This window comes from Platalea leucorodia (genome assembly GCF_965183815.1).
Source record: "Platalea leucorodia genome assembly, chromosome: 11".
Lineage (NCBI taxonomy): Eukaryota > Metazoa > Chordata > Aves > Pelecaniformes > Threskiornithidae > Platalea > Platalea leucorodia.
Genome location: NC_138833.1, coordinates 672144 through 696923, shown reverse-complemented (window position 1 = coordinate 696923; position 24780 = coordinate 672144). Strand labels below are relative to the sequence as shown.

Below are 24780 nucleotides of genomic sequence, written 5' to 3'. Positions count from 1 at the left end.
CGTTTGGCTGTTCCACAGCACTTCCACAACATCTAAATAATTGTATGTGCACTTCCCTGGATTTATGCAGCGCCTTCCCTGCGTTCTGTTCTTGCTTCAGTAGGCTCTCTGGCAAGTGACTGGGAATATGGTTAGCCCCTGCTTTTGCTGCTTTTGTGACATAAATCTGCCTGTTCCTCACTGGCTTCCTTCTAGTGCTGTACTGAGAAACTGTGCAAAGGTCCGTTTCTTCGCCTGGGCTAAATGTCAAACAGGGTAGTGTACAAAGAGAACAGGCTGTTTAGAATCTGTTCATTCCAGCGTCATGTTTGCTCTACAGTCGGTTTTGCCATTCAGTGTGTCACAGCTGGCCTCATGGTCCCCATTGCTGGAAGCTTGGCTGCCAGCAGGAACGTGTCCGTTGCGCTCTGTTAAGAGATTGAAGGTGAAGAACTGGCATGGGTCCTTTTGTCTGCTGCCTTCCTGTAAGGGGCTCAGGAAAGGGCTGGAGTTTTTCCATTCCTGGAATGTGCACATCTCCATATGTGGGTGAGTGATTTTGCTCAGGTAGCCGGGGCTAGGAGATGCTGAAGATAATGTCCTCTGACTGCCACTTAGGAAACTCCCGCCGTCTTCCAGGGAGTCCTTCCTAGGGTGTTCAAAGGAGCACCGATTCCAGTTTCTGTAGCTGTAAGCCCACCACCCCAACTGCTTTCGACGGTGGCACTGGCATTTTAGGATCTGTATAAAAGCCCTCTTGAACTCTTTGCTTGAGCAAGGGTAGATGATTGGATTCAAGCAGCTGTTAAAGTAGCCAAGCCAAAAAATCACCTTGAAGATCGTTTCAGGGGGCTTCAGAGCCGAAAACAGAGATCCTGTCCAGAAGAAACAAGCAGAGACAATATCTGAGATAATTGGTTTGTCTGCCTTTAGGAAGGGTAAATGTCCCGTCAGATCACTGTTAGAATCTGTTTGTTAAAGATCCTGAATGCATGTTGCTTTCATTTTTGGTCTTTTGGTAATAAAATGTTACTTTTGTTATTTTTAAAGCTAATAAGGAAATGCTTTTCACCATCTGAAAGCTAAAGGAGCACATAATTAATGTAGAATTAAAAAACAGTCCTTGTGTTTATATGTACACATCTGTTGCACTAACATCTGTTGATCTCAGTGAAAGATCAAACCTCCATTGCCCAAGCTGTTGCACAATGCACACATGGAATAAGGTTGTGCCTTCTTCAAAGAGCTTTTGAATGTCATTTTTGAAGAAAAAGATCTAACTGTTCCCAGGCTTCCCAGAAGGAGTGTGTTCAGACATACCTTATAACTTCTAATACATTCTCTGGCAGCTCCTAAACATCACCCCATTTATCTAGATTATTATGATAGTACAAACCTCTTGAAACCTGAAGTTAATTGTGGTACTTCCCATATCCCAGGCATTCATAAAAATGGTGTACCCCAAACAAAGAGGTTATTTTATGAATACTTCCTCTTCCATTCACAACCAAATAATTTCCCTTGAGAGGCTGCCCAAATGAAAAACTCATACCGGGAAACCCATTTCATGTACTGTTAGCATTAAAAACATGCAATTAATCAGCTAAATTTAGCAAATAGGACTTTATAACAGAATGTATGACATTTTTTAAGCAAAACAGGCATTCAGCAGTTATCCAGCTGGGAAAACACCTTTGTGTTTGGCTAAAGTGATCAAAGAGCAGGGATTCAGGAGAGAATTCTTATTTCAAGAACTGGAGTTAGATTTGAAGAGTTTTTCAAATGGAAGGTGGCACTCAAGCCTGAACGTCACATCTCAGAAGAGTGACCTTTTACATGGGAGTGGTTTCAGGTTCCCTGGGCTGTGAAAGCGGCTGAGTCAGTTGTGACTGTCAGGATGCCTTAGTGGGGAGGGACATGATTCTAGGCATATTTCCCATCTCATAGCAATGTAGAGGCCATGACTTGGGCTTCAAAACTATGCAAAAGCACTTCCTAGCTTCTTGGGTGAATAGCTCATATGTGCCACAGCAGATACTGCTGTTTATCTAGATGACAGTGTTGGCCTGGTGCTGACTATAGGGGTCTGAGTCTCCTTAGGGCACAAGAAAGCCAAAGGGAGGTAAGTATGTGTCATTCCTCACACATCCACTGCCCTCCTCAGTGTGTCAACTAGTCCCTGAGCTGGCTCAGAAGAGAAAATAAGATGCTGAGATGGCATCAGCTATCTGGAGAGACTCTTCATGCCCCTCACTTGGGCAATAGGAGTCAGGAAATATCCCGTGAATCCAGAATAATAGATTTTTTCCCTGGCAGTGTTTTGGGATGGTGCCAGCTAGCACTAGCTCTACCTATTGCCTCGGAGCTAAGCAACATGCTAGCCCTTAAGGTTAAAATGGAGGTTTTAAATTACAATGTTCATAGTATTTCTTTCGTGACTCCTGCACTTTACTGACATTTCTCCATGTGCAAGACTCTTGTAAGTTGAACCCATGTCCCTTACTGCTTTGTTGCTGATAATGATTTGCTGGGTTTGACAAATGCCTCTTCTGTCCATCTGGTGGAGATCCTCCATCTGTCCTGATTGACACTGCAGAAAGTACAGTTCTCTGATGTCTAACATCAGAGAAACTACGAATTGTATTTGATGAATTTCCAACGAATAAATCAATGCAAGCACCTAAACTGTGTCTTGTGAGTGTTACGTACTCTTTGATAAAAGATTCAGCAACAATTCATCTGATTCTGTGGAATAAGCCATTAAATGGGTGTCAAATTCTTATAAAGCGTTAGGAAAAGTTGATCTAAGTTTATAGCTGTAGCCAAGATGAGGAAGATGCTCCAAAACCTCCCACATGCACAGCTGCAAACCTTTTCAGGATTCATTTTGTAAATAATTATTGCTAATATTTTCGCTTCAGTTTAGGGAAGACAGAAGCTTTGTGACTTTACAAAACAAGTACAAAGCATGATTATGTACAACAAGGAGCTTTTTGGAGCTCATACCAATAAATTTCTTAAATTGTTTTCTGGAACTCCTTTAAAATATAAATGATTTTTAGCTTTTAAAGCCCAGTAAACCTCTAAAGAGCTCCCATTTTTTCTTATGTGTGAATGCTGAATGAGCAGTGGTGAGTTTTTCCCGATCAGTTGGTTTGCCTTTCTCTCATACTGTAACAACTGAAAATCTACAGGACATTCCTCTACCATATGTAAATATTTTTAGGCAGGTTAAATACGGACAGAGTAAATGCTATGGTATAGTTTTCAATAAAATAAAAAAAAAAAAAAAAAAGGAAGTTTACTGACAAATTTTGTGAAATTCCCTAAGGACAAATTAAATGAGCTAAGCTATAGAGAAGAAAACTGGGAACCAACACAGATGAGTTGTGCTTGTATAATCTATATTGCACATGAACCGAATATAACTACATACAGTAAAGACTAAGAGAGCAAGTAGGGGAAAAGGTCAAAAGCTGAGTGATGAAAAATGGCTAATCTTTGTAAACCTCTTCAAGAAATATGTGTTCCTTAAGAAAAAAAGGTAAGGAGCTTATGACTATCTTCATGATAATCTATTTTTCAAATGCCATTTGAAAAAAATGACAGCATGCCATTTTCAGCAGCTGCAGCAAGCATTTTCAAAGCTCCTTTATATTAAAGGGCAGCAACACAAAAGAGCAGAGAATTTCCTCGTAGCAGACCTGGCTGACGGAGGCACCTTGTGTTCAGGCGTGATTCTAGAAAAATCACTGAGCTCCGATCAATCATTTAAAAACCATCATGACCCTAGCTGAGTCATTAACAGACAATCTGGAAGTAGATCAGTTTGGAAAGCTATGTGGTGGTGTTATTTAAAAATAAAGATCAGCATTTAAGTACAATAGTAGAGCCTTTGGCTTGGAGGATGCCTTGGATGACCTCTTCAGATCCCTTCTAGTCCTGCTTTCTCTGATTAACTGCAGAATATAGCTGTGTTCATCAGGAAAACTCTATGGCTTAAGTTTTGGCAGCCCAGCAGAGTTTTGCATTTGCAGTACTGGAATCCCACTGACACTGCAGTCTTAGATCCCCTTGGTAAATATCTTCATTACTTAGGTTGAGGATTAACTGTTAGAGAAATGGAATGTCTGAGACAGATACTTATTCTCTTCAGGGCTTTGGAAAGTTTCTGAGTTTTTGTGTTCAGTCCCTCCTCACTGGGTGGAATCCCAGCCTGAGTTTTCTACAGAGAGATCTTTATGATCCAGAAGGTGGTTTAGATGGACGCTATTACACATGCCATATACTTCTAAATATAGTTTAATTTGGTGACTACTAGGCAAAGCTCCCCTGCCTTTCACCATATAAAGATATGAAAAACATTTTGATTAGCTTGTATATTTTTAACATTACCCTTTTCCCTATCTTATTCTTGGAATTAACAACAATACCTTTTATTTAGCTGCACACATACTTTACCTCATAATTAACCTGTCAGGAGCAAACAACTGCGGGCTATTTTGGTACCTTGATAAAATGATAAAGCTAAGCCTACTAGACACACTCTCTAAACTTCAGACTAATATTTCCTTCCTTAATCTCCAACTACTTTCCCATCGCAGTTTGATAAACAGATTAAATATTTCCCTGTAGTGATTTAGATTGCTTTGCAAAATGGCTGGAAAATTTTGCATATGATTGTCTCCTCAGTGATTTATTTGTGATGGGGGCAGCCAGAGTGACTTCCCTACTCAAGCTGATCGCTCTCCTGATGCTTCATGTTTAACAGCTGCATTTTAAGGGAATGTGTATTTTCTATTTTCTTTTATTTTCTGCACTAAACCTTGTGATTTATTAAACATAGCACCACAATCTTACCTCTGATTGCACCTTTGACACCAGTGAAGTTTTTGCAAAGCCTGTGTCCAGCACAAATGGAGAACGGGAAATATTACAGAAACTCAATCAACTTGATCAGTTTTGATTGGTTTTTGACCATTAGTTTAACCAGCTGTGCTCCCCAGACTTGATAGAGCTATTCAGTTTGGAAATACACTGAGCAACAGCAAATATCATAAAAAAGAATTAAGAATTATATTATTTAGTAAAAGCTAATTTCATTTAGGGTCTGACTGATTCTTTACAATGAATGCTTTATTACACAGAAAGTAAGTAAAACACCCTCAATGAAATTAGGAAACATTGTGGGAAACAATTTAGGAAACATTGTGGGAAACAATTTGCCATATTAATTGTCTTCACATATTCTGCAGAATATCTGGCCAGACCATCACTGAGCCATTAAAATTCGGAGTCCACTGGAGTCAGTGGGAGTCTTTGAAAGCCTTTGTAAAGGCTCATAAGGACTTCAGTGGACTTTGGAAGAATCCTTAAAATAGCAGGGTGAGCAGCAGGAAAATCTTCTGGACTGGCTTAATCCCAATACTCTTAATTAAGGAAAAATCGTCAGTGAAGGAGGTTTTGATGTAGCTCTCTGCAGAGCAGAAACACACACACGCACTCACACACGTACACACACACTACTCTCGTATTCTTTCCGGCTCTGTTATTTTTCTTCCGTCTAAATATCTCCTCCTTTGCTACCTCTCACAACTGACCGCTGTATGCATACAGAAAGGAGGGTAGGAAAGTTAAGACCTTCTATTTAAGGAAGGTCTTAATGTAATAGTTGGTGAGCTTCTTGACAAAAGTGTAATATGCAGGACGTGTTTGAGTTTGCACTTCCACTTTATGGAAGAAAGAACTTAGCATCAAAATTAGACCTGCCAGTGCAACCAACCAACCAGACAAAACCCCGCAAACTACTTCGAGGAGAAGGGAGAAAACTTGCTACTCCAGTTGTGTGCATATGCAGGGTGATCAGATACTATAGCGATTAGCTAGAGTTTAAAACTGAAAAATAACATGTAAGATAATGTTTATAAGCTAAAACTTTTAAAATTGTCTTTGATATCTCTGTGCCATTCTGCTCTGTGTGCTACTTCCAGCCACACAGAGGAAATAAACAACTATGTATAAGTGACCAACAGTTGTTTGTGGTGACAGTCATTTGTGAAATATCACAGGGTTCCACTGTGTGGTTATAGTTCCTCCCTTCATTCTTCATGCAAGGAATATATATATATATATATATATTTCTACACGATGGGACTGAAAGCCGAAAACTTAATAGATTACGGAATTATTGCAGTGGGAAGGGATGTTACGTGGTCTCTTGTCCAGCCCTCTGCTCAAAGCAGGGTCACCACTGCATTAGGTCCCCTGAAGCCTTCCCTTCTCCAGGCTGAAGAAGCCCTGTTCCTTCACCCTCTCCTGACACAATGTGCTCCAGCCTCATGATCGTTTTGGTTGCCTCCACTGGACCCAATCCAGTTTATTGTTGTCTTCCCCTGCATGGATGCAGTACTCCAGACATGGTCTAATGAGCATTGAGTAAAAGGGCATAATCACTTCGCTCCATCTACTGGCTCTGTTCCCGTTATACAGCCCATTATGCTGCAGCTTGCATCCGATAGGGACATTTGAATAGTTTTACATCCTATGTTAGTGTTTCTGTGAGTCATCTTCATGGGAGAGGGTGTTCTGTGTGTGCGTATTTTCAAGAATGCCATATATTTATTGTTTGTACCTGGTGGGAGGAAAATTTTAAACTATTAATGATTTTTTAATCTAAAATTAACCACATTCTCCTTCACTGTCTGCCTTGTCTTTAATATCTGTTTTTCTTTTTCCGTCCAGGCATGTTCACTTTGCAGTTACTTATTTTGTTTCCTCATCTTAATTTTTAAATATTTATTTCTGCTCTCCTTATGTCTCATTTAGTTTTTAACTCCAACTGCTAATCTCTCTTCTAATCACTTTATTTTGTGATAATTGACTTTCTATTAATTAAACATTAATTTTTAATAAGTTGTGTATTTTATATCAATTAAGTATCTAAATTACTCATAGAATCATCAGTTCTGTTCATAATCAAGTATTTGATACTTAGATTAGATAGTAGTTGGGCAAGAGTACTGTGAATTTCCTGGATTTAAGGAGAAAAAGTCTCTATGGATGAGTTTTGGGTTGTCAGGTGCTATGTTTTATGCCCATTACAAAAAATCACATTTCAAAATCTTCTAAATCCAGTTTTGCTTAGATGAGAGCCAACCTAGGGTGAGTGCATGTTCCTGTTTACTGAAACAAATACAACATTTGTTTTTATTGAAACAAAATGGTCTGGAGTTGTTTAAGTGCTTTGCTGTGTGTCAGTTGATATTATAGCAAAAACAAACTAGCTACAATAAAATACGTCGTGAAACAATAATGGGGTAGAAGGAGACCTTCACTGCACAGGTTTTTCTCATTTTTTTAAGATTAAAGAAAAGCCATAAAATTTGAAACTTCTTGTCTCTATTTGTAACAAGTAGAAAATGAAGCGTTTCAAAACTTGAAATGCTGAGTGGGAGTATTCTGGAGAGAAAACCACCTTTTTGTTTGAATACCATAAAATAGAAATAGTTAGAGAATTGGTAATATGTATTTGTAAGTTTTGTTCTAGAGTCTGGTAAAATTTAAATAGTTAAGGTAACCTTGGACAGCAAACATATCCTCCTTCATTCAGAGGAGAGAATTATTCCGTTTTGGTGCAGACTGGAGTCTTTCTGACCAGAGTTAAATCTGAACTTCTCAACATTCTCCACATGAGAAAATTCCAATGTTTTAAAATTCACTGTAGTGATGAAAAGCATTGCAAAATACAAAACATAACAAACGAGTTCTGAAACATGGGAAACAGGAAGCTTCAACAGTATCAAGCCCTGCCTCTCAATCTGTTCTCAAGAAGACAACTTTTGCAAAAATGAGTATTGATTTGCAAGAAATTTGTTTTGTGATGGAACTCAGGCTTCCTATGAAAAGTGATTTGATCAAATTTGTAATGTGATCAGGGAGAGACTCCCAGTGTTAGGCAGTAGATGGCTGCCGATGGCCTGGCTGGGAACCTCCGCTTCTCCCCTGTAGTTCATGCTGTGATTGCTGCTGCAGCCGTAGCTGCTGGTAGCAGCTAATGGCTGCGTTACGGCCACCTCTTAATGAACGGGGAAAGCTCAAATACTACATGTGTATAGTAGTAAAATTGTCCCTGTAAAAGTAATAAGCTGCCTCTTACCAGAGTTGTTACGAGTTCAGAGAACACAGAAAGGATGTGTTCATCTTTCATTTAAGCTTTCTGCAGTCTTTTTTACCACATGCTTAGCCAAGTCAGCATGCCAAGGTTTTAAAGCTAATTGGATTTCTAAAGCTCCTGATTTCTTTCCTTCCAGCATTCAGTGTTTGTTTACATTCCCCCGGACTTATTTAATAGAGGAAAAAACCCCACAGTTTACAAACAGTAGAGGATGAAATAGAGAGTGTGGTTATAAAATTAAGAGTTGATCAAGCCAGGAGGGACTGCAGGCCGTCTGGAGAAGAGGGTTAGGATAACAGTGAAAAAAGATCTTGAGAAATAGGAAAAGCATCCAAAATCAACAGAACAAAATTCAATAAGGAAAATTAACGGAAAGATGGTTAAATTATAACTACTACAAACCAATAATGCTGGCTAGCATTTGGTTATGGCTTTTGAGCATGTTGGTGTCTCTGTGGGATGCCTTGGGGTGCATATCCCAGTGGTGCCTGGGCTGCCAGGCTGGGGGACACCGTGGGAATCACAGTAGCCTTGTAGTCACCAACATGCTGCAGAGCTGCACTCCCGTGTTTGTGGGTAACTTCTGTGTGTTGGGGGGAAGCACTTTGCTGTTGAGGAAGGAGAAATATCAAATAAGGAATAACTGACTAGAGAATGATATTGCAGAAGATAATGTGGGAGAAACAGAAATACAAATACGATGCTGTTGCAAGTACAGCAGTTCTCATTCTTCATTGTATTAATAGGTACGTTATGTACATGTGCAAGGATCTAGGCCAGCTATTAAGAGAAGTGTCCTGGTTGTGAGGAATTTATGTCCTAGAGCTGACTGCCTATAGAAGTTTCAGGATTCTCTTTGCTGGAGCCTTCTGGCCTTATAGTGAGCGAACACTTGTGAGGGGTGATGAAGGTATCTTTCAACCAGTCCTCAGCCCTTGAGTCTTTCATTTCCCTGTTTTCCAGCTGAGTCAAGGAATTCACACAGAGAAATCTCCTCTAACTGTCTTGACAGGGTAAAAGTGGTTTATACTCATTCCTTCATCCCATTCAGGCAGGGAAATAAAAGTCTGCAAACCAATATATTATTGGTATTAACTAAACGCAGTAACTCCTACCAATCTAAGGCCTGATCCTATGTAGACAAGTTCTTAAGCAGGTGAATGAAAGTAGCAGACATACACAAATGCAGAATCTGGCCATAAAGAGTACTTCCCCCTATAGATATATTCATGAGTAAGAGCAAAGCCTAAGGAAAACATTTTCCTTGCTGTCTTGTAGGCTGAGAAAGGTTATTGTTTCTATTTTCTTATCCTAATTAAAATCCACAATCTCTTGTCATCCACTCTCTCTCTCTCTCTCTCTCTCTGATAAAGGGTGCCTCATATTTCAGATGAACAGATCACTTCTATGAGACCTACATGAAATTCATTCACAATGGCTCAAATTTGAGAGCCTTTTAAAGACTCCAAAAATAGAGACTTATTTAGAATGGCCAAAATAAAACCAGGACTTTACCTCCCTTGAAGCTTTGCTGATGGAAGTTGTAGTACAGATAGGGATCAGATCTTTTTATTAAACCCCAGAGTTGCTACACCTTCTTATATTACAAGCAATTACAAAGCAGGGTAGCTATATTTGCATTTTTAAAGGGACAGTGTCTATGTATTTAACCACAGAGCTGCTAACATTGGCACTCCTGGCATGGTATGATTGTCTCTGATAGGCAGAAGTTAAGAGATAATCTATCATTTCCAGAGATCCTGCTCTGGTCTGCAGTCCATGACTGTCCTTCCTGCAGCGTCACACAAAATATGATGTTGATGCTTAAAGCATTGAGAGTTTAAAATTTTTTTAAAAAACTTACAGTGCAACAGACCACTTGCAAGTTGGTATTTAGAAGAGCAATAGAAAAGACAAATAGGAGCTCTATTTGCCCAGCCCAGAAAGAAAAAGAAAGAAGAAATCTGTAGTTTTAAAAAAGAACAATGCAACAGGAATTAACAAAGCAACAGGATTAAGGTTTTTCATGCCCCATCCATACTTTTCATTTTAGCAAAAATTCTGAGTATGTCTTAAATAACAAAATATGAAGATACAAGATATGGAAAATACATGGGGTATGGAAAAATTCCATCGAGCACTTACCTTTTTGACACAAACCCTATATACCCTTGTATATACTAGTCTGCCACCTCCCAGTCCAGAATAGCTATGGTGACTTACACCATGGAGAGAATTTACTTGTGTTTAAATTGTGTTGCCCTCACATAGATGTGATAAAATCAAGATCAATTTCAGTAAGGATCTTGTTCGGTACTCTAAAACTGACAGTAGATAGAGACAGAAACATGATATTATTGTTATTATTATTTCGTCCAAAAGAATTACAGACTTTTGCAGCTTACTAACTAGAAAGAATATGGGCCAAGCTTCTGCTTGTTTTGCAAAGGATTAGCTGATTAAGGGAGTCTAGAAAAGCTAATCTAAGTCTGCTGACATTTCATTCATTATACTTAAATATCTTCTATTACTGGGCATGCTTTGGTGTCTTTTTCTCCTCTTCTTGCTTCTGACTTATCATAGAATCATGGAATCGTTAAGGTTGGAAAAGACCTTTAAGATCATCCAGTCCAACCGTTAACCTAACACTGCCAAGGCCACCAGTAATCCATGCCTCTGAGCACCACATCTCCCTGTCTTTTAAATACCTCCAGGGATGGGGACTCAGCCACTGCCCTGGGCAGCCTGGGCCAGGGCCTGATTACCCTTTTGGTGAAGGAATTTTTCCTAATATCCAACCTAAACCTCCCCTGACGCAACTTGAGGCTGTTTCCCCTTGTCCTATCACTTGTTACTTGGGAGAAGAGACCAACCCCCACCTGGCTACAACCTCCTTTCAGGTAGCTGTAGAGAGCGATAAGGCCTCCCCTGAGCCTCCTTTTCTCCTGGCTGAACAACCCCAGCTCCCTCAGCCACTCCTCACCAGCCTTGTGCTCTAGGCCCTTCACCGGCTTCGTTGCCCTGCTCTGGCCACGCTCCAGCACCTCGATGTCCTTCTTGTGGTGAGGCGCCCAACACTGAGCACAGTACTCGAGGTGCGGCCTCACCAGTGCCGAGTACAGGGGCACTATCACTTCCCTGGTCCTGCTGGCCACACTATTCCTGATACAAGCCAGGATGCCATTGGCCCTCTTGGCCACCTGAGCACACTGCTAGCTCATGTTCAGCATTCAGATTGCCTCATTATAACTGAGGCAATCTGTCTTGGATGTTGTTGGTAAATAATAGGACTCTACCATGGAATTGAATAGCACAGCTACAAAGATATTGTATGAACTTCCATTATATTTTTTCTCTTTTGTTACATAGAGACTGACGGTTATTGCTTTTCAGTTTCTAGGTATCACTTGAAAGCCCGTCAAAATAGCTCAAGATCTTGCAGTGGGCTATGGAGCATAACTTTAGTGAAGATACTAAAAAACTCATCACTTTTTGTTCATGTCTGTATTTCACAGATAGGTACACTAAAGAACATGCAGCTGAGATCCTGAAGTATAGCCTCAATGCTTTAGGACCATACGCACATGTATAACTTTACTCAGTGCTCTCACCGTGACTACTGACCTGAGCAATAGCACATGTGTTTGCAAGTCCCTTTGGCATAAGGACCTTGTGTCCACTGCCTTGCTGGATGCTGGATGCTGAAAGCAGTGTTTCCTCTGAAATTACCACTTCTCTCCTGTCTCTGGTTTCAGTAGTTTTGAGATTTCCTATTGCTGCCCAGTGACTCAGTCCTGATTTTTTTTTTTCCTTGGAGCTTTCTAGTCACCTGAGATAGGAGTTGCTGCCATCCCTGAGGTTGAACAGTCACCATGAGTCGATTTCTTTGTATTCACGTTTTTCTGTATTGCTTTGTGTATTTGCTTTTGTAAGACTGTACACTTTATGATTTCCCTTTGTTCCTCTGACCTGCAAATCAAAAGCCTATATAGGAAGTACCCAGTCCTTCAGAATTGTGTAGAATTGTGATAACAACAATTTTGATAACAAACAACTTTCTTCTAAAAAATAGAGGTCTGTAAGTAACTGGTAATTGGCATCCTTTGCAAACCAAAGGGCTTAAACTAGAGTTTAAGGGAGGCTATTTTAGTAGCAAAATGAATCATCTTGAAATAATCTAGTCCTCCGCGTGTGACAAAACATGTTGTACTGGTCAAGATATGCCCTTATGATGTTTAGTTTTACAGGAATTGGCTAGAAAATAGGAGGAGCAGGTCCTGCTATCACCTGTGCAATTGAACATTGTACCAGAGATTGACCCGCAAGTGGGCAGAGGGTCAGATTGCCCCATATATCATTAATTTGTCCAAATTCTGTGTAACTATTAACTTGAGGGCATCAAATCTAGAGAGCTAGGCTAGTTAGAGAGGGGAAGAGGGGGCAAGACCAAAATGAGATGAAAGACAAACAAGGCCTAAAGCCTTGCAGAAAGCTGAACTCAGTAGCATTGACAGCACTGGACCTAATACTTCGAAGTGTTTCCCATGGGAAACTAAGTGGCCTAATTTGGTATTCTTGGTGCAGAGATGCAGAGGTTGGCCTGATGTAACATAAATCTACATACTGTACTTGAATAACATTTTATTTTAAGAATAATTTTGTATTGGCTGACCTGTAGCATGCAGCATATTTTTATATTCTTTTTTATTATTTTATAGAGAGGCTTCAAAAGCTTAATATATAAGGATAGTCAAAACAGTTGTATCTTCATTATGAGGCTCTTGGGACCTTATCCCACTGCCAGTTAAGTTACAAGAATTTTGTTTCTGACTTTAGTGGATAAGATCACAGGTTTTGTGGGAGCGGAGGGAGTTAGGCTCTACTGTGAATAATGCTCTGCTGATCTCCACTGGAGTTAAGCAATAGGCTGGGCAAGTTAATGTGCTTTGGTTAAAGTAGTGGAGGTAGTGAGTTTTCCCTTTGCCCTGCGTGTGTGTGTGTGTTGTGTGAGGTTTGAGTCTGGCAGAAGACTGGCAAGCCCAGTCTGATATCTCATTTAACAGGAATGAGACTAAACTTTAACCTAGTAGCCAGGGGGAAACATTTGATCCTTCATTTTGGATTCTTTTTTTTTAATAAAGGTATTGGCATAAAATTGGGTATTCCTTTGTTTAAAGGAGAGGGTTTTAATGAGTGTTACCTGATTTCTGCAGGGCTCTAGTCTTTCGATAAAAGTCATCTATTTTACTCAGCATTTTTCAGCAATGCATATTTAATATAGTCCTGATGCCTAAGAAAGGTTTTGTATGAGGGGGAAGAAAAGAAACATTTATTTTAAAGAGGCAAGATATTTACTCTTCAAAGCTGAGTCACTGAATTTATGGCACAAGAAGTGGTCTCAAAGACACATATGTCTTGATTTTATATTTTATGCTGTGCCACAAATAATTTTGAGTGTCAAGACAACTGTTTACAAAGCCATAGAGCATTTATGAATGTCCACAACGAGGATATTCTATAGCTCTATTGCTATCTGGAAGGAATATCTGGTAGCTACTGGAATAAAAATAAATTTCTCAGATGATTCTCTTTGATACCAGCTTTGCTGCATCATCAGGTGCTGAACACTAAAGGCAGCATGGTTCAGTCCTACAAAAAGAGATTGTGGGTCATTCTTTGTGCTGATCATTTCATGATGCTCAATACGTCATAGTGTCAGTGCTGTAATTCCTCTCTGTAGCTGTATACAGAGCTCTGTCAGAGAGCTTTCCTTGCAAAGCCTTTTGATTCTTGCTTGAAAAACACTTTGTGAGTGTTAATATTGTTTCTTTTCCTTTGTCATGGAATATTTATTCAAGCAATATCCCTGCTTTCAGCACCACATCGGTTCTCAGTGTATATCTGCCACCTGGTGCAAAATGGGTAGCTGCAGAATATATTGAAATGCCACAGTGGAAGAATTGTAATGTTGTCTGGGAAACTAGTAGAAGAGCTGAGACCACTTTTAACATGAAGCAAACTCCTCTACATATAAGCAGATTTGTTAAGGCATGGTTTTGGGGTGTTGCAGAAATAACATTTACTGACTTGTCAAACGTTTTGTGGTTGGATCCTCAGAAATCCAGAGCTGCTCTGCTAATGCCATTCTGCAGAGTCATGGCATTACTGAGTGAAACAGGGAGCAGAAAAAAAATAGTAAAGATGCGGATGTGAAGGTATGATTTGGGTTAATCGTGCAATTATAAGGCGTGAAAAATACGGGCTAAGGCAGAAGCTAATCCTTCCAGTATAGTGAAGGTAAGTATCTAGTCTGGACTCAGTAGCAGAAAAGGTATTGCAGTGTGCAGTCCTGCACTGATGAACAAGTGGGTTGTGATTAAAGCAGCCCAGGGCACCTATGGAGAGTTTTGTAAATCATCAGTACCTTTTGGATTCTGCAGTTTGCCTGTCACTGAAATTGATTTCATACCATTGTGTGCTTTTTGTAAGGGTTCTTAATAGTATTTCATTTAATTTTGTGACTTCAAGACACAAAGCAAAAGATTTCTGGTATGAAGAATACAGCACACAGCAAGCTCCTTCAGAAGTCTTTCTCCACTGCTCTACCCGCTCCTCCAGTTAAGAATAGCTGCATTATACATGTCAGGAAAAGGTCTTTTCCCCACCTGTTTTAGTGAGCAATGCTTTAGTCATGCCTAACATCCTTAATTAACTTTATGCTGATACACAGAGATGAAAAGTGCAAGGTTCTGGAGTGTGCTGAATAAACTAAAAAAAGAGATCAGGGACAAGGAACAAAACCAGCCCTTTTCCTAGTCAGCAAAACAAAGGGAAAGTACCTACTGTTTAAATGCATTTGGATACTATCTTGGATACTATGTATACCTTTTTTCCCCCCTTTTTCAGACTAAAGGCTGTCAGTTAAGAGTTGGGCCCCTGAAAGGATTTCTAGACAGAGGGCAGGAGAGCCAGCAGTCTATATTGCAACGCCAAGACACTGATTTTTTCACCCTTCTAACTGACACAATGGCAACTCCTTCTGAACCTCAGCTCTGTGGGGCACCAAGTGCTCACAGCGTGAAGTGAGCCTGTTGGGGGTCACAGGCGCTCAGTCTGTGTCGGGTCAGAGCCCACAGCAGTGGGTTTAGCCCTTCAGCCCACCCAGCACCTCTGCCAGCACACAGTGCTGTGGTGGAGGCTCTCAGCCTGTCACCTCACTGATGCCTTGGACAATTTATATGAGGGAGAAAATCGTATTGTGACAATCAATAAATTCTCACTCAGGTGTCTCAAGCAACGACTCATTAAACCTCCTAGGAAAGACCAGGAGTTTTGAAATAGCTTGTCGAAGGGAAAACTGACACTCTTTCAAGAAACCTAATTGTTTCTCACATTGCTTCTGCCCTGTGACCATAATGTTTTTAATGGACTGGTCTGCCTCTGTGTTTGTGGAACAGCGTCAGTAGCTATATTGGCTTCTGCTAGCAAAGGATATGCTCTACTGCATTCACATTTGCTTTTTTCCTCCGAAGTTCCTTCAGTAATTCAAAATCAAGGAGAGAATTACTTTAGCAGGGGATTATGACCTAGTAGCTACATATCTGGTACTACTGCTGGTACCGTATGGTGAAAATATATTTCTATCCACAGATATGTATTTTTGCAATAGTTGGAAACTTGCTCTATGTTATAAACTTTTAGAGCCAGCACAAGGACTTAAACTTCAGTAGCCAAAGAGAACTTTGTTCACAATTTTCCTTCTGTTTGGAATTTTTCACATCCTTAACATTAGCGTTATGCAGATCTTGAATCGTAAAGAATTTTAAGTATATGATACAATAAGGTAGAGTTATAAAGTTGCCCTGCAATAGCTGAAGTAGTTGTCTTGCAGTAAAGATTCTAGTCTAAATGATATTACACATTCACTGAAATTATAATTTTATAACGCTTCACCAGGACCAGGTTGCTGAACTCAGTTTAGTTTTCTACAACAGTATCTAAAAATATCCATTTACCACTCAATTAGAAATGTTTTGGTAGAGTAACTAAGTAAACATGAATACAGAACATTAATAAAGGCTTTTTCTCCCTTTTGTTTTTCCACGTCTTTCCATATTTAGGCTGCCAGATTGTGTCTCAGAGAAATGAACTTTGGACAGATATTTTTGAGAGTTTAGTAATTCACTGTCTTGAGATATTCCACTTCAGATGTAGTGCTAGTATTAAAGATGACACAAGCAAATTTCACAAGGACTTGGGAACACAGAGCACTGTGTTAAGGCTACATCAAATGCTTTAATAATATTTTGAAGTTGAAAGTGAACAAAGTGGCTGCCAAAAGCTCACATGGCAATCTCCCGAAATGCCTGAACTAAGACCTGTTGAAACCAACAAGAATCTTTCTGTGGGGATCAGTGGGCTTTGTGTGTTTGCTTTTGGTATTTGATCAGTGATGTTTGAACTGAGAACTAGAACTTTTTCAGCTTCCCAAAGCTCAGGGGAGTTTTGCACCTCATCATTAGGTCAGGTTCATTTCCATTTAAGACACCTAATAATGCCAGAAGACCTACTGTATCCGAACACCTAACAGTAAACTAAAACAAGAACATTTCAGTGCTGGAACTCTTTTCGTGTTCTTATCTAGGATTTTTGTTAAAGCATCCTATAAAAATGTTTCTGAAATGTAATTCAATTCAAGCAACAGCCATAAAGGGGGATTTAATATATAAACTCTGAAGATGATATGCCCTGATTTGACATCTGCCCCATCACTGAGAAGGACTACCAGGTGAGCAGACTTTCTGCAGGCTGCATACTTTACAAAGTTTCAGCCTGACTCTTTGAAAAAGCAGCATCAGAAGTAAATTACTTTCACTTCCCTTCCTTTCATCTGTTCACTGCAGTTCTCAAAATGATATCTGCTTATCAGTCATCTGATTTGTTTCTATGACATTTTTGTAGTAAACAACTAACCTGCTTCCTCCCCCTCCCCTCGCAATCCCTTGATTACCAACTTACCTAGTGGCAGAACAATGAAGAAAGGTAGCCAGCACAAGATAAACATGCCAACCACAATTCCCAGCGTCTTGGCTGCCTTCTTTTCTCTAGAGAACTTAAAAAGTTTGAGAGCTAAGGAGTTCCTGGGATTGTGACCCTTGGATTTGGTGCTGTTTAATGTGTCCTCATGAATGTTCCTGTAATGAATCCGTAAAGTCAGCTCCTTGGAGTTGGACATTTCTTTCATAACACCAGCTTCCAGGTTTTTAGTAGTCCTTTTTGCCACTATGTAGACCCGACAATACATCACGAGGATGACGATTAAAGGAATGTAAAATGACCCCAAGGAAGAAAACAAAGCATAGAATGGTTCTTCAGTGATACGGCACTCTTTATCGTCCTTGGGTGCTGGTTCTTTCCAGCCCAAAAGAGGCCCAATAGAAATCACCATGGAAAGGACCCAGACACCTAGGAGAGCTAAAACTGCCCTTCTTCTTGTTACCAAAGTTGGATACTGGAGAGAATAACGTACCCCTATATATCTATCTATAGAAATTGCACATAGACTTAGAATAGAAGCTGTACAGCATAGCACATCAACTGCTGCCCAGATATCACAAAATATCCTCCCCAAAACCCAGTAGCCAAGGATTTCCAGTGTAGCAGAGAATGGAAGGACAGTAAAACTCAGCAACAAATCTGCTATTGCAAGGTTAATTATGAAATAGTTTGTAGGGATTCTTAAATGTCTATTGCAAGCAACAGAGAGAATTACCAAGATATTACCTATAATAGCAAAGAGTATAAAGGCACCTAGGATAAGCCCCACAATTATCGCCCTACTGATATCAAAGGCAGGTGAATCCAGGTTGCTTGCTGTTTCATTGGAGCTGTTTGCAGAAAGATTGCCATCGTTTAGTGCAGACGCTTTCAAATATCCAGGTATTGATGAATTGGATTTATCGCCAAGGTAGGTATTCATCTTAAAAGTCATCCTCCATAGCAAGTTATGATTGGATCCCTTGCACAACACGCAGATGGTTTGAGCTCCGTTGGAAGTTATCTCTCTACCCAACAAGTTGCTGCAAAGCCCCGGCCAGTTTTAGACTGAGAACTCATCTCCCCAGCAAGCTGTCAGCTGTAAGCACGTAAAACTTGCACAGCGTGAAGTCCTCTGAAGCCTGTCAGAAATAATAGGCTGTTCAAACGTGCTTAATTTCTCATACAAACTCGTTTAAACAGAAATTAGCAGGCAGAAGTCTTGGCTGGAGCTTGAAAGTAGCTGTTTCAATCGTGATGTCCCTGAAATAAAAGACAGGTTTACTGTTCTCCCTTGTGCATTGTGGTTCTGTTGGAAGGATGCCCCTGTCTAGCTGCTGTGACATGCGTCTCCAAGAAGGGCTTGTCAGCATTTCGGCAGCTCTGCATGAACTGGCTGCTGTGCTCACGCTGCCTGTGCGAGTGACATCACCGCGGCCGGCCCCGTCACAGCGCTAGAGGGCAATGCAGTTCAAGTTAAAGCTTCCACATCGCAGTCTGGAAGCTAAACAAATGGAATGTATCAATCATAATTAAAGCCTTTGCCACATAAATCTGGATTGGAAACCTTTAAAAAACAGTTTTATTATCTGAGAAAAATATACTTGGTGGGATGTGGTAAAAAAAGCAATTTCAGTACAAAATGATCTAGCGACCTTTGCCTTTTGCTCACCAAGGAAATGTATTTATTTTGTAATCGAAGTGAATCACATGCCATTTTAGAGAACTAATCATCTCCCACCTTTTAAGGACAAATAGGTATGTTCCAAAAATCCCTAGTTTATTCATAGATTCAGTATTTAATGACGGCATAAAAACATGCATGGAGTAGTTTGTTTAATTGTAAACTTTCGGTTAATAACAAAAAAGTAACAAATGATCAAAATCTCTGTTAAGATCTTTACGTTTGTTCTATACTCCTGTGTACCAGGCACAGCTGTGGCTTCGTCTCCTCTTTTCTGCCTAGATAACTTTTCTAAGCATAGGTGGGTTGTGAATCCCAGCCTTGAACAGAGCTGAGCACCCTTACCCACAGCCAAAGTGAAGGCAGTGAAAAGTATTTAGTAGTCTTTTCAAGGTACTCTTTATGCTTAAGTATCTTCCTATATCTTTGCTAGGGGCTGTGAGATCACCAAGGCTGTTGTTAACTCATTGTAGCTCTGGGAAGACGTACAGTATCCTCTAAAGGAAAAAATAAGTAACAACGGATTTATTATTTATTTAACAGCCTTTATTGTTGAAAACAGTGATGTCTTGGCTTCTTAATTTTGTGTAGCTTTGGGTCACCAGGTGGGGAGAAATCTCAGATCTTTATAGCTCGGTGCCATTAAAAACAAAAAGTGAAAGATTAGCTGAACATATAACTGCCAAAATACTGTTCTCAACTTTCTGTCATCAGATTATGTCCTACAGCTGTTGTCTGCAGTACTCTGGGTTACTGTATATTGATTTTCCTGTTACAAAATGTACTGTGTTTAAAATAAAAGGTTCATTTTTAATAAGGCAGCTATGGCTGAAAGTTGCAGCTGAGTGCTGGTTTTAAGGACAAACCATGTAAACAAAAGCTCTGGTTGAATTTTATTTGAGGAGTGTATGGCAGATGTTTGTGTAGCCCTTCCCAACAGCACGGACTATAGCAAAGCACTAGCATTCAAAAACTTTTCTTTGAAGCATTTACAAGAATGACATGATAACATGTCATGGAGTCACTGAAGGGAAGAGGAACAAACACTCAGTTCACGAGCTTGGCCTCAGCTTTTCTGCCTCAGCTCTCTCCAAGGCAGAGCCTTCATTGCTAGTAAAGGCAGTTAGCAGCCTTTGATTTTGGACATACATCCTGCACACTTACCATTCTTGCTGGACTCCACATAACCACTCTCAGTTTTGTTTGTGATTTCTGATTTTGTTTCTCTGCCTTGTCTGTTTAAACTGTGAATTCCTCAGGCTCGAGGCTCTCTCCCGTTGTGACGGTGCAGACACAGCTGTCGGGAGGTGTGATTACAGCTGTGTGCGGCCAGGTTGTCTGAGTCGGTACCACGCTCAGTGGAGTTGTGGTAGCGCAGAGGGCTTGCCTGGGCATCCTGGTAGCCTACAGTGAAGCCTGCGTCTTCCCACTCTTGGTGCTTGAGCTAAATTTATTGAAGCTAGTTTGATTAGATCATTAGGTCCAGACATAACGATGTTTCAGCCTTTGGCAGGTAAGAAAATCTGATCACTGCAAAATGTGGAGGGGTTGGATAAGAAAAGATCAGTGAGGGAGTAAACTGGCCTACTTCAGTTTTTTAGCTGGCGACATGTGGGACATACCCAGCCTGCAAAGAATAACGGAGTGGCAGGTAACTCCTCCCTGGCTTCCGCCACACCACGTTAGGATTTTGTAGCCCCAAGGAACCAGATCTTTCAATAGCCTTTCAACAGCCACTTCCAGGAGTCAGCTAGTTCCAGCTTGCTGGCAAGGTCCAGGACACTGTGCCAACAGCGGTGGCAGGAAAGGGCAGAAGGGAGGGAAATAAGGACTCTAACTGGTAGTGATTGGACTAAAACACGTTTCTTTGCTCAGTATCTTTTGCTGGCAGGAGTACTGGGACCAGTCTGCTTCCCTTACTAGTGCTGCTTTCTGTGTCCCTCTAGGTGAAACAACAAACAGAAAAGTCCTATTCTAGGGGACAAAGAGGAAGACAAAGCTACTGCTCATCTCTTAGAGCCCTACTGAGAAGTCTGATGTGTTTTCACATCTGTTTAGCAGTCTGTGTAATAACATACTGGCTGAATAGTCATGAGGCTCACAAATGTTCCCAAATTGCTTTGAGATCTTCAGTGGGAGGTGCTATCATAAAGCAGAATGTATTCAAACCCAGACATGAACGCTAACTATTTACCTACCTTTGGACCAGTAATAGAATAGGTACTGTGAAAACTAGGCTACTTTTTCTGCCAAGTTCAAGGTAGCACTTCAAGCTAGTGCAATCAAAAACATCTGATCAGGGAAATGTAGATCGTATTCATTGCAGAGTTACTTTCTTTCAGATGAATCATAGTTTTCAATGAAAAAGTAAATTTAGTAGCCTGGAGATTCTACTCAGTATTATTTCAATAATGATGTACAGCAAGACAGGATGCCCTTTAGCTATTCAGTGTACTTCTGCTGAGACCTTGCTAAGCAGCGAAAGACGGATACAGAACATACGTTTGAGGAAACATGGAGAACATCTTCATATGTTATTGGACTAGTTCAAAATTTGAAATATGCTGAACTTTTAAAATGAATTTTGTTGAATTAGATAAATGATGCGAAAGGAGTCCTATTGTCATGGCTCAGTTTTGTAAAGAGCTGCGTTCCTTTTATCCTTCTTTTACAAAGTGATGTTAAAAATATGTATTTGCATTTTGATCTGATTTCAGAAACACAGCAGAAGCACTTCCAGAGCACTTTTGCAACACCGGTGAATAACAACAATACAGCCTGCTCCTAGTTGGGCATGGGAGTATGAGCTGACATAGAATTTAAATGAGTATATCTACATATAGTTTTATATAATTCCTCGTAATTCTTTAAGTAGAAACCCTGATAAAGAAATAAACAGATATGACTGAAGAAAAACACGGCTATAGTGTCAGAAATAGTTTAGCTTATTCACTTTGACTTGAACAGTAGCATGAACATGCTATCATATTTGATACAAGTGTTCTTGTCATACCAGCACAAACCAGAAAGCCTTCCTCCCATGAAAGAAGTATGAAAAGCAAGAAGCAATGAGGAGGGCATTGGGTGCAGCTGTAGAAATATCTCACTTCTCTGCCACTGTCTCTGACACTAAAACATTCCCAAGAAGTGGAGTGAGGAGGTGGACTTGGGGAAGGGTTTTTGTATGATTGTGGGTGGGTGTGTAGACTCATGTGATGCCTAGAATGTATCTGCAGCTCAGAGAAAATGTGAGACACTGGTTGTTTGGCGCTCGATTATTTTCCTTATAATACAGCTTCTTTGTAGATGGTGTCAGTCATTAAAAATATACTGATAAAAAGATGAAACTCTTGTCTGTTTTCATTAGAAACGTCAGTGTTCGTTACCTAGCTACACTTATTTTATTGCTTGTTTTATTAATTAGAGATGGTGCAAAATGTTACTACTCTTTTGGTACAAGTATTCTCGCTGAACTCTTCTTTCTTTCTCTAAGGACCACTGGACAACACTTAAAATCCACAGACAAAAATTCTTTCTTTCATTTCCATTACTGCTGATTAGCACATCTTTGTCTTTCATAGAAAATCTCTTTGGCTTAGTTAGAGTTGTGAAAAATTTCCACGAACTTTGGAAATACACAGGATTATAGTTTCCTTACATTTCATGCTTAAGCAGAAGCTAGTTTCCTTTGAATGTGTGCACGCACCCCCTGAACCTCAGGAAAGGGTCAATTTCCATGTTGAGAAGAGAAAAAATGCATTTAAAATGCTAATTTTCAATTGTCCAGTAATGATATTTAAAAACCTGTGGTTTTATTTTCAGAGTAAAAAAAAATTGATCATAGGATTGTATTAAAAGGTAAGGTTATTAGCTTGAACTTGCCGAAAGAAGATTGAGAACATTTGCAATTTTGAAGCCTCTTTTCTTCTGCTGTGTTTCAGTGCTTGTCATTTTTATGTAAATAGAATTTAAAGAGCATTTTCCAAGTAAAATGTAGTCAATTAACTAAAATACTATGCTTTTTATGTTGTCACTGGCTCTTAAATCCTCTTCCAGATTTAGGTTTTGCAGGCCCATTTCCTACACTAAAACATGTTTTTTCTCACACTCCTTTAGCTGTGCATTTCTGCTAGAGCTGTGCTAAAGACCCTCAAAATTACCAATTACTGATATAGGCCCCATCTCAGAAACAGACTTCATGAGGATTATGTCAGTTGAACTTTTTTGGGCAGAGGGTAATGGACTATGTCTTTAGATCTGGTAAAAAATCAGCATTTGGAAGTCTGGAAAAAGTATGTCCCTGCCTTAAAGAGAGAGAAAATAACACAGCCTCTCTCTCCGGCAGCAGGAGGAATGAGTGTGTGTCTGTGTGTGTAGTTTTCAGCTTAAAAACACTTGGGAAGCTGATGGACCCACTTAAGGCTGTCAGTATTTACAAAAATGCCACTGAGCAATTAAATTTAAAAAATAATTAAAAAAAAAAGATATGCCAATGTGGAATTCACAGTACTGCAAATTACGTCCTCTGTAAAGACAAACCTAGGTGTTACAGGTCTCTGAGACAGTTTTGGGGGATGCTGCTCTTTTAATGCAAACTGCACTTTATCGGAAACCATGGGGCCAGTTTGGTGCACAGGTTCCCCTCAGGCTGCCATCCTGTCCCATGGCTCGCGTTACCATCCTTCCGCAAGTGCACTGAAGATACTGTTTTGTGTCTTCTGCTCTGAGACTCTTACCTGTCTTTCACAAGCTACACAGTTTGCAACCAAACACTGCACTAAAGAGACCCACAAAGGGCAAAGATGGGGGAGGACCTGCTAATCTCAACAGGCTCCAGGATCTCTTTTTCTTTCACAGTATCACTGTGGCATCCAGGAAGCACAGATGACTGCAAGCTCTTTCATCCTCCCCGAAACAAGAGAAAACAAGAATAACAAGGTGCTACATCTGAGTCTCTCTGCCTTTTCTCTATGCTTTATCTAAACTATGCATTTTTTCCGTTTATCTTCATCCATGTTTTGATCATGTGATCCATGACCATTTGCTGTCTTTTGCCACCTGCCCTCTGCTCCCTGGAGTTGGGGAGAAAGGAGAGGGCAGAGCACTACTACTTAGAAGGTGGTCTCTTATCATCTTCCTGAAGTTCCGGTAGCAACTCTAGCCTGCACACTCTCCTGCTACAGAAACAAAGCATCACTTAACCAGTAGCACCAATGAACAGCTATAAACAGGCTCCTTCAGGCTGCTTGAAGTCGGTCATTGGGTTGCTAATCTTCAAAAAAAGCCCTCAATGCTTCTCCCTGCTCAGAGGTAATATTAGTGGCATCTTCCCAGGAGAGAACTAAAACTGCTGGAGAAGTAACTATCACAGAGTTAGATAAATATCAGGAAAATATCACCAGAGGATGAGGAAAGAAGTGAGAATTCGTCAAGTCCTGACTTTTCTTCGTGGTCTGCTGGCAGGCTGGCATACAGGACATAATTTTCATATTATTTATGACCCTCTTATCAATTCATGCAGACAATTTATTTTCTGCTTGTGGTTGCACTGGGACTATCAGTGAAACAAAACGCATGATTCTGTTCTGTAACATCCCCTACTGCAAAAAAAAAAAAATGTTTCTACAGGACCAATCACTCATGTTGTTCTTTTATAAATTGCAGCTCTCTTCTGGAGCATTTCCACCTACTGGCATTGAACAATAGCACATTTCTGGAGGCATAAAAAGAAATTCTTGTGGTGGAAGAAAATTTCATTTTATTGAGTCTCCTTTGACTTTTTCCAGGAAGTTGTGCTGGCTTGTAGCTGACTGCAAACTATGGGGAGATCACAGAGCTATTGGAAGATAATATTAGCTGACAAGATGCTCTGACAAACCATAATGCAGTAGAAAAAAATCTTACTACG

General features: G+C 40.1%; 1 protein-coding gene across 1 annotated transcript; it reads right to left on the bottom strand.

Moving 5' to 3' along the window:
• Positions 1-206: 206 nt before the first annotated feature.
• Positions 207-18143, bottom strand: ADRA1B (adrenoceptor alpha 1B; the record flags this gene model as incomplete). Its single annotated transcript, XM_082324550.1, has 2 exons — positions 207-854; positions 17171-18143. 2 exons carry the CDS (start codon positions 18141-18143, stop codon positions 292-294), a joined length of 1536 nt encoding a protein of 511 aa, XP_082180676.1. The 3' UTR covers positions 207-291.
• Between the last annotated feature and the right edge of the window lie 6637 nt (positions 18144-24780).